The 11,572-nt window shown below is 36.4% G+C and overlaps 1 protein-coding gene across 1 annotated transcript; it reads right to left on the reverse strand.

The window, feature by feature from the left end:
* Positions 1-2,293: 2,293 nt before the first annotated feature.
* On the reverse strand, positions 2,294-4,907 carry LOC122812273 (forkhead box protein D2-like). Its single transcript, XM_044084670.1, has one exon. The coding sequence runs from the start codon at positions 4,582-4,584 to the stop codon at positions 3,625-3,627; it is 960 nt and encodes a 319-aa protein (XP_043940605.1). The 5' UTR covers positions 4,585-4,907; the 3' UTR covers positions 2,294-3,624.
* Positions 4,908-11,572: the final 6,665 nt, after the last annotated feature.

Consider the following 11,572-nt stretch of genomic DNA (forward strand, 5'->3'; position numbering starts at 1 on the left):
TCACAACACTATTTTTATGTATTTATTTATGCACTGAATGCATTTCCTTACTTATGTGATTATTTGTCTGCTTCTCTAGCTGACAATTTCATATGGTGTGTTTTCAATACAGTGCTATAAATTTCTTTGTTACATTATTTCACATCCCAAGGATCTTTTGCTTCCAGCACACAATGACAACGGATTAAAAAGAGAACCGTCGTTTTAAAATCCTGTGCGTGTCTCAGAAAGCGCCTTGGCACTCTTCCCAAAATGGTTCTGTACTTTTAGAAAGGAGGAATTGCTTCAAACCCCTATGTGGGACAAGAACGGTAACTTTCCATGTCTTCTGCATTATAAAAAGGGCACGACAGATATTGCTTTAAAGACATGCACGTTTCTTGTTCTATTTTTGTTACCGTTGTTGTTATTCGATTTCACTAGTGCTAAATCTCTACTGGTACTATGATAACTGCTGTATATCTAAATTTGTAGGTGCCTTTTGGATACGACTAAAAAGGGTCTTTAGACCAGCTTACCTGCTTGTTAACGATTATAAATAAATAAAACTAATAATTTATTTATACTGCAAAACATATTCATAATATTATAACTCAACTCGGCGTATTTACTAAAATATGCACTCTTGATATTTTAAGCTTTGTTTGCTGTTTAAGAAACATTAGATTAATGCACATACACTGAACTTATTTTTACATGTACTGACTCCATAATTGTATTTCTGCTGTAGACATGCTGGGTAAATACTTAGGATGAAAGTAACTTCATTCATTTCTACTTATAAAAGGAAGGATTCCCTGTGACAGATCACCTCCCACAATGCCAGAAAGCAAACAATTGCTCCCACAATCTCTAAAACCAAAACTATCACAAACTTAAACAAGGACTACACAAAGGGTCAAAAAGATACAAAACTCTTTTTTTTTTTTGCAAGGAAGCAAGGTATCTGCACCACCTGATGTGGAGGCAAATGTCACACTACCAATCATTTTATATATACTGCAGCATACCTCTCAACCTCTTAGCCCAAGAAATCTGGACAAAGGCAAGAATAATGGGGGACAAAGCTCCAAAAATAAAGATAGGCTTTAATTATTGCTCTTAAAAACTTAGAAAGTTGCTAGAATCTGTTTTGCACTGGTATGCATTTTTTGAAGGGTATGAAGTTTGAAACTAAAATGTTTATCAGTACCAGTAAAAACGGAATTAACCACAAATATAAAACAAAAAATAGTAAAGAACTGCGGTTTCAGCACACTAAATCAGGCTGCACAGAAAAGGTAATTCATCATTAAAACCTTTTCTGTGCAGCCTGATTTAGTGTGCCGAAACCACAGTTCTTTACTATAAAATGTATATCAGTATTTACTGACTTCAATCCTCAGCGATTTTTCAAAAAAATAAAATTTTATAAGGAACAGATCAAAAAATACAAGGCAGAAATCTGGGCATTCTGCAAAAATCTGGACAGTTAAGAGGTATGTAACTTCAGAGAAAAAAGGTTGAAAAGAAATGCAAAATTCACCTTCTTCCTCTTCTCTGAGTGTAGCACAACGGTCAATGTGTAATCATATTACTGCTGACATTACTTTAACTTGACACAATAACAATAATCCTCCTGCTATGCTCTGAGCATTGCCAATAGCAGGACTCGACAAACAGTGAATTTCTCCAACTGACAATGTTTACAACGTGGTACGTATATTTGAGCAATAGTATAGCTATTTCAATAGTTATGGCTCTGTTAATGTAACTGCTTCTTACAATTTGACAATCAGCAGCCAACAAAAATAACAGTACCGAATCATAGTTTCTATGACTGGCATATTTTTTTGAACTCTGTCAACCTGATTTTCTATTCCGATTATGAATAACATAATAATTACACAAATATAACTTATATCTTATCTATTACAGCTGCATTTCACAGATGTGTACTAGAGAAATGTTCCAAATATTTCAGAGGTACAAAATGGCACACAAACTTAGTTGTATGTATTTTTAGTTATATTTCCCACAGCTGGTATTATACATTTTAGCTTACCTTGCATCAGCTCTTGAAAAGTTGTATATGCATACCTACAACTATTTGGTATGACAAAGATTGCAAATATTTTTGTACTTAAATTATAGCGCGCACACACACACACACACACACACACACACACACACACACACACATAAACACATAGACACGCATATTTGCCGTCAGTAAATTTAAAAACTACTGCAGTTTTTTATATGTGCATCTCTAAGTTCAAAGACTGCATTAATAAGTTTAAAGTGCCTCCTTTGTTTTCTTCAAAGTTATTATAAAATTCCATAATGACACAACTAAAAATCTGACATGATAGCATGTTTAGATTACGAAATCCATAACTGACAAAATAGTTTCTAAGAATAAAACTCAAACTAGTTTGATATAATACTGCATGTCACAGAGATAGGTAAATTGCATCTGTTCATATAGCTATAATATATGCATATATTTATGAAAAAGATTAAATGATGCTCCATTTATGCATTTAGGACATTGTTTTAAGCAGCACAACAGACGCCTCCTGAATGAAATACAGACAGTATGAAATGCATTTTAATGCTGCTTAGTTTTGATGTTCATTTTAGTGATACCCTCACTACACATCTAAAAGCAATTCTGCACCTGACATCTATTAAAAACATTGACCATAGTATTAACACAGTATATAGCTGAGCATTTATGACCATAGTATTAACACAGTATATAGCTGAGCATTTATTAAGATACTCTTCTAAGGAAAATTCTAAAAACTAGTAAAACTGGATGATATGTTTTCTTTTTCTTTACAGTACTAACTTAAAATTAAAACAACAAATGTTTATAACTGGTATCCGGTTAAGCAGGCACCCCATCAGCTATGGTTATCTGATGTATACATTCATTTCCTTCTTAAAATTATCCTATAATCCTCATTTAATTGTTCCCACATTTCTTGATTTCTGACTAATCTTGAACACAGCCACTGTTCAAAACTAGAGCACATTTGAAATAATGCCTTTTAGCATAAACAAATGTTTCAGTAAAGATGATGAAATATTTAGATTTTAATTATGTTACACTACTTGCTGTTTACAGTTTTTGCTGCCATTTGTTTTACAGGATAAACATTTTGTACTTTAAAACAGCAATTTAATTAGGCCTGTCATTACACTAAATTAGGATGAAAGACACTACTCTAATACAAGCAGAAATACTTGCTGATAAAAAAAAAATCGCCATTTATGGACCACTTTACTGAAAATGAAGTTAGATATGGAAATACTGACATATCAGATGTTTGATGCCGTACCCAGAAACTTTATACAAAGTTTTTAACAAAATCATGTTAATAACTGTATTCCCAGATGAAAACATTTGGATTTTAGCTTTAGAACTTCAGAATGCATGCATGCCTATCTAATTAGTTTAGTGATCAAAAAAAATCTGAAATTATTACTTCAAAATGTTATTATATATTATTGTTAGTTTTGTTGATTGCATTTTTAAAATTAAATTCTTTGCATTAAGAATAGTTTCAGATTATCTAATTGTTCTGTACAATAAATACTCCATAAATGAATACATTGTCTACTAACTCCCATCTGCTAACTCTTCTGTCCTAACAATGTGTTTCCAAAATGGAAATGTGTCGAAAGAGCTGGGTAGATAGGGGTGAAGTGATTTGCGTTTGCAGGATGCAGCATCTCAGATATGAAAGGGGAAACCTGAGATGGCTGAACAGGGCTGTTCAAAGTATGTAGCCCTGAGGTTGGTGAAGAAGATGCTGCCATTACAGTTTCAATGGAGTAACCTGACAACTGGAGATTACTGGAGTCTAATTTTCTGTCAGGTATTCTCATTTCTGGGTGGCAGCCCTTACTGCCTAAGGGACCCCTCATAAACAATGTAGAGCGAGCTGGTAAAAGGTTGCCAGAAGAGGTTGTAGGGTATGGACTGTTCCGGAATCTGATAGGCAGGTGAGCCACAGCTGGTATCTGAAGAGAACTGAGGTAAGGAGCACCGTACATGAAACCTGGAAGAAAACTAGTCTGATCTTTCAAAATCCCACAGGTCTGCTGGTGTCGTTTGAATCTCTTCCTTCTCCGCAGAAAGCTCCCATTCTCAAACATATCTGAGGAACTGGGGTCCAAGGTCCAGTAGTTGCCCTTCCCAGGATTCCCTGGCTCTCTTGCCATCTTGACAAAGCAGTCATTCAGTGACAAGTTGTGTCTGATAGAATTTTGCCAGGCTGGAAACTTTTCTCTATAATAAGGAAACTTGTTACTGATAAAGTCACAAATTTCACTGAGAGTAAGTCTTTTCTTTGGGCTCTGAAGTATCGCCATAGTAATCAGAGCAATATATGAGTAAGGAGGTTTCACCAGAGGGCTTCTGGAAAGCTCCATCCCTTTTGAGTTAATTTCCTCAGAGCATATCTTACTTTCCTCATCCAGACTTTCTTCTGTGGTAGTTCCAGGGTGTCTGCCTTCTCCATCCTCCCCAACAACATCAATTTCTAGGTCTTCTAAGTCAAAGTTATCTGATTTCCCATATCCTAAAGTCATTTTTTTTAAAGAAATATTTTTCAACTTTAAAATAATTCTCAAATAAAGCACCTTTTGCCAGAGACTGACAAAATGTTGATTACTTTAAAGATATGCAGTCTTTAGTAACAGCGAGCAAATTGCATTTCTATCTGGCAAAACACATCTTTAAATAATCCACCTGAGAACTACTTGCCAGCAACGTGCTCAGAAGAAGATGTTTTTTTCTATTCCATGCAGCTTGCTTTAATTTCATGTCAAGTCCCACGGCATTATTCCTGCATTGAAAAGTGTCCCGTTAAAGATTTCATCTCTCACACACACAGGCTGAAGTGATAAAGCCTGATGAGGAGTTGTGCTTTGTAATTGTAGCTGCCTTGTAACCAGATGACTCTGACGTCTTCAAGGAATACATGAAGTTAGGAAGAGTTTGGGCTGTTTTCTTTAAGCCACCAACCCTGGGAGTAGGAAAACAGTGAAAATTGAAGACTCACATTACTCATGCATTTGTGAAGTACACACACACACACACACACACACACACACACACACACACACACACACACACACACACACACACACATTATGAAAATGTATATATTCTTACAGGGGTTTTGGTTACTTTGCTATGTTTTATTTATCTGATTTGCCACTGTTCTCTAAATAAATATATTACATCAGATAGAATAATTAGGATTTATAGTTCAACTCAAATAACTTTTAAAGTTTATTCACAAGTCAAAGGAAATTTAACTGCAGTTACTTATTTTAAGGGAAAGGAGTTTTTAAACGTCTTGTTCTTTAGCTGCATAATTACAAAACTGATTGTAGTTATGAAATATGAGAAGGAATGTTAGTTCCTGGTCTATGAAAAGTATTTTCCAGTAGTGTGTTATAGCAGTCCAATAGTATATGCAAAAGAATTTAAATAAAAAAGTTTTAAAATGACACCAAGTTTACACGCCCCATTCAGCATTACAATAATATACGTGGAATGTGTGTTTTGGTGAAAAAAAAGCAGTAGCTTCCTTATTTGGTTGTGGAGACAGAACTATGCCTTACCACTACTGTCCCACATTAAGGTAAATATGAAATGCACTGAAGTCAGCCAAAGGAATAACTTTGTTAATTGGAAGGTTGGCTGTAGAACAGAACAGTTGACAGGAATTTGTCAACTCTCTGAAACTCTGGAGGCAGGCATCCTGGCATCTGCCAGTTCATGAGTAAAGGCTTGTCTGTTGCACATAGATAAAGGGTAAAACATAAGGTCAAGCTAGCTTTTCCAATTATGATGGTAACATATAGACACACATAAATGCAGAATCAGTCTAGTTTGACTACCCCCCCCCCCCAAAAAAAAATGAGGAAAACATGCTTGGAGAGAAAAGACAAGCATTACAAAGATGAAGAAAATATATGCTGAGCACATAATCTCTACCATAACTCTTCATTGAACCGAATTTTGTAGACTGTCCAGATTTTTGCCTTCTATTTGTTCTGCATAAAATTTATGTTTTTTAGTACTAAATAATGAAGACATTTGAGGAGTTTCAAACTTCATATCCTAGTGCTGTAATTCTGTTAACTTTGCAAGTTGCTAAGCACAATATATACAATCAGTCCCTGTTCCTAGGATCATAGGATCATAGAAGATTAATAGGTTATCGACCCAAAGGTAACTTTAAGCCTAGCCATTTCAACCCAATGTAATACCGTAGAAGAATACCCAAAATTGCATTTAGTGATGACTGCCCATGTCCAGGAGGGCTGTGGGCTGTATCCCTGGTAAGAATTTACAGTGCCCTATCCACTCATCCAGATTCCTCTTGAACAGTGTCATAGAAGTGCTCTGTTTCACATGAAATGATAGCCTGTTCCAAAGTTGTGGCACTTACTGGGAGACTGCCTTTGCCCTCCCCATTATTTTTGGTTTTGCCAAATTCTTGTGGCAAGCTGTTAACAGGTATACACTCTACCTGCCTCATCATCAAAGCAGCATAGCAAGAGGAACCTAGATTTGAAACATAATGGGAGAGGGAGAACAAATGATAGAAACATGGATTAAAAGAGGGTGAAACAAGCTACCTTCTGCTCCTGCCTTGGTATGGAACACGTCCATGTGGGAATGTCACCTGTGTCAGAGACATCATGAAAAGACACTGAAAAGTAATGTGACAGTCATAAACAGCATAAAAATCACTTTGACTGTCACTTTGTACATGGAAAAGGGATCATGTAAATGCAACTGGTCTAGAATACTGTTGCACAATATTTGATTCAGTGAGCAATTCTTTTATATACAAATTTGAAGGAACCACCATAAGGGTACCAGAAATGATACACTGTCATTGGTTATCAGCAATCTAAGAGCCTTCTATTACCTTATGTATTATTATATAAACTTGTTGTCAAATGATGTAATTTGTGCAAAAGTGTCAAACATTCACAGCAAATCATACAATAACCTATGACTGAGAAATGCTATTTACAAAATAAATAACAAAAAAGGTTTAACAGGTTTTAACTTCAAGCTCATTTGTACAGCCACAGTAACAGTCCATATTACAAGGACTCTGGGAATAATGCAGTCTTAAGCCGCGGTGGTGCAGCGGTAGTGTTGTCGCCTCACAGCAAGAGGTTCTCCCATTCGATTCTCAGCTGGAGCACCTTCTGTATGGAGTCTGCATGTCCTCCCCACGGTCGAGTGGTGTTCGAAAGGCATGTGTAAATGGGCGTGCCTTCATTGAAGGTTGGGCGTCGGACTGGCACCTCAGCACCATAAAAAAAAATCGATTGCCAATCTTTAGTGAACCAGAGTTCTGCTGTGGTGACTCCTAACTGGGAAAAAGCCGAAAGAAAAACAACAACAACTGTTTTCAGTATTCTGATGTCTAGATTCATCACATTTATTAACATACATGCAGGTGTTTCAACTGTTTTAACATATACACATTGTTACTTTTTCCCTTCTGTATTCCTGGAGAGAGAGAGAGAGAGAGAGCGAATAAAGAAAAGGTATTCAATATACTGTTGCATGCACAGTGTACAGCATCTATAGGGAGAAATCTACAGGACATCTCAAAGAGAGTCTCTGAACATTTGCCCAACACAAGGCATCAAATTCACAAAATGCTTTAGCAGGTTGTGATTATTTAGCTAAGAATGATTGTGCTCACAGATTTCTCTTCAGGATGATAAAAACAGTTTGTAAAAGTCCTTAAGGTCAAGATCTTAATGTTTATTTAGAATTATGTGGTTATTATTAGATTAATTTCTTGTGGAGTTTTTCTCCCCGGGTATCTGCTGAAAATGGGTTTTTTCAACCCAGTCAGACAATACCTGGTTAACAAATGTAAATAAATAAAAAAATTACTGGATTAACATGGCTGAGAGATGACCAGTTTCCAGGCCTAAATGCCACAATTAGCCTGACATTGATTTTAAAACTAAGACAGATTTTAAGAAAACAATATAAGATGTTGATTGTATTTTATTGCATAATAGCGTTTGTTTTTAATTATATTATGTCCACAGTGTTATGACTGGTGTTTGAAAGACATGTGATCAGTATTTAAAAGCTGACACTTTTGTATGGGTTTGAAAGCTTTACCTCTTTTCATTGTTTATTTTTAGGTGATTATATTAATTACATTTACAAGCATGATGTGCCTTACTGCTTCCCTACATTAACACACACTACTTATCTCCGAACCCCATAACCATGCTCATGGCTGCTAATTGTGCAGATTTACTCTGTGTACTACATAACTTCACTGTGAATCCCAGCCATAGCTTCCGAGTGGGAATATTGTCCTGTCCACCCCTCCAGCATTTGCAGCTGTTCCTCAGGATGTGGCAAGGCAGATGAGTGCAACAGTCAAGTGGAAAACTTCATCTTACTCTTAAAACTAATTACAATACCATCTCACATGGCCTGCATTAGCTACGTCTGACTCATCCTGGTGAGCTGTTTCCACTGAAAGTTTAGAAACACAAGTAGGCATGAAATGGAGGACGGTCACTGGTGTTAGTATTACATGGAAATGGGAAGAAACTCCAGCATGTCAATGGCTACATGCTAACACCTGGAGCTGCTAAAATGCCTATATGTGAGTGCCTTGCCATATAAAAGATATCCAAGCTAGCATGTTCACTACATGGTCTTGAGAATGCACCCCACACACACACATTTGTCAGTTGTGTGTGTCACCAGTGGTATACTTATTTACTGTTTGTTAATCAGACAAATGGGCTGATCCAAAGGATTATATTTTGCCATGATGTGTGCCACTGAAGCACAAAAGTAAAATAAACCAAGAATGAAATCTGCAGTTAGTACAGTGAAGGTAATAAGCAAGTCATCTAATACTACTGATACTCTAACATTAATTTAATGCAAGAAAATCAGAACAAAACTACAAATACATTGACTCAAACATTGCTGAATCCATACTATCATTCTAGTAGAGTCTTAATTTGGAATAGTAAAAAAAAATAATGTTAAAATAGGGCAGCCAGGAAGGTAGAGAGGGGAGGAGACAATTGTAAAGAATCTGGGGGTATATGGGGGGGTGGGGGACATAAATCGCTTGGTGGTGCAACAGACTGAAAATGAGACAGCATGTATAAGCAGCTATTAAACTGCAGCAGAGATGAAGACTGTAAATGAAGTCCTGAACTCTGCATGAAGCTAACAGCTTGCAAACTGGTAATACAAACATGCAGAGTAAAATATTTTTCCATCTGTATTGTTTGTCTGAAGAATTGTTTCAGTGCCCAATCCCAAAATTACATTAAAGTCGAATATCTGCTGTTGGTGAGTAGGGTGTTCTGCAAACTAAAATGAAGTATTACAGACTAATTTCTGATACTAAAGAGGCTAAAGTAATAGTCTATGAATGAGCTACATCCTGTAAGCAAGGTTTGATTCTCATAAATTCTACTCACAGCACACTGTTTGATTGCTCTCAGACATTGCAAGATTTAAAAAAACTTTATTGTCACTTAAGAAGCACAAGTGCTACCTAAATGAGATTTCAAGTGTCAGCTCTTTTACAGGAAATAAACACAAAAAGACAGACATGATAGCTATTAAAGAATAAACAATAACTATAGTACAAAAGTAAACATCTAGGTAGCTGACGCAATGCTTATACACTATTTATTAAATTGGACAACACTGACTACTAGATAATTTAATGAGAAGAAAAGTACACTGTACACACGGGTGAGATTGTGCGATACTGCACATAAGGAAGTGACTAGAACTGCACTTTTATGGGAATATATTAATTTTAGTATGCAATAAATAAACAGAATTACTGTGTGGAAAAAAAACAAAGAGAAAGAATGAGAGTGTAACAATCTATTATAGTTTTGGTACATCCAGATTTACGTCTGCATTAATGAGTCTTATTGCAGTTGGATAAAAACTGTTCATGAATCTGGAGGTCTTGCAGCAGATACTCCGTAACCTTCTACCAGAAGCAAGTTTAGTGAACCAACCGTACGCTGGATGAGAAGTGCCAGTATTTTGTGGGACCTCTTTTTACATCTCATTTCAAAGAGCTCCAGTAAGGTAGGAAGACTAGTGCCCACGATCTTCTCTACTGTTCTTATTATTCTTTGTAGCTTCTTCCTTTCAGCCATTGTGCTAAATCTGCTGGTGATAATGCTCTCTATGGCTCCTCTGTAGAAGGTATTTAGAGCATTTGTAGAGAGCGTTGCTTTTCTCAGCCTTCTTATGAAATTTAGCCCGTTAGCCAGGTCAGTGCTGTCAGGTCTTCTCTGAAAACTTGCAGCCACATCCTAGCCACATCCTAGTCACAAAAATAAAATGGGGGGGTTCCATCCTTCCATGTAATTTGCAGTGATAAGAACATGTTATACTAATAATAGTTTTATGGTTGGGTAATAATGCAACCAAAAGTCTGTATATATAAAGAGTTTGTCAGAGATTGCTTTACTGGAACTTGCCTTCCAAATGAGTATATAACTAGCACAGAAATGTTTGTGTAGCAGTGCATACTCAGCTAGAAAAGTGGATTTAACTATAAATTATAGAGTCTAAAATTCTGTGGGGTAAATACGGACAAGGCCTCAAGGTCAGAGCTAAGTTCTGTGACCAGTAAAAGTGAGTGCAGACTTTCATGTTAGGATATGATTATTTTAGAGGCACAAGCAGTGGAATATGAACTGCAATGACAAGAGAACTTGGATTTGAACATGTATATCAGTCCTATACTCCATTCTCCAACACTGATCACTTGTCTGTCTAGGTAACAGAGGAGAAACAACACACGCAGTATAAAAGTTCAAGCATCCAAACAGCTGTTGTCTTCCACCCACCCTTTCAGTGACACAACACTAGGGTAAGATACAAGACAGCAAGGAAAGTAATACAGACAAATTTATAGGAAATCAGAAAACAAAGGCACGGCACACACTCGCGGTTGGTGTTTTACCTTCAAAAGACTGGTCACTCGTGTTGCTTTTCAGGGATTCAATAAAATACCTGTAAGCTTGGTAAAATGGAAGGTCATTACTGGTTACAGTGTTTTACTGAGTATATTTAAGTATTTTTAAGTTTTACTCATTTTTTTTATTACCTTTATCTGATGAAGTTTTGTATTTTGAAGCAAACGTTCTTAGCCTGTGATTTTAAAATTATTAAATAAGTTTTTAATTTGGCATGTTTTTGTTTTCTGATTTGGTTTAAATTCTTAGGTAGCACAAGATGCACGTCTGCTGTGGTGATGCAATTCTCCTCCTCCGTTTTCCTTGTCAAAGCAATGCACACACTGTGTGTGTGGTTAGAGGGCCTCCTTCCCTGCACAAAAAAGTGTGGGCACTGCTTTTCTAGATACTCTTCTTATTTCGGAAACTGTAAACTACGCTGCCTGCAAGTGCCATTTGAAGAGAAAACATATACAGCATGCCCTTTATGGAACTGGAACTCTTTGGATGTACCTTCACTGCAAATTACTTTCCCTACTAACTTTAAAGTAGC

The sequence above is a fragment of the Protopterus annectens genome, chromosome 9.part0 (genome assembly GCF_019279795.1).
Source record: "Protopterus annectens isolate FY-2018-M chromosome 9.part0, PAN1.0, whole genome shotgun sequence".
In the NCBI taxonomy this organism is placed as follows: Eukaryota; Metazoa; Chordata; order Ceratodontiformes; family Protopteridae; genus Protopterus; species Protopterus annectens.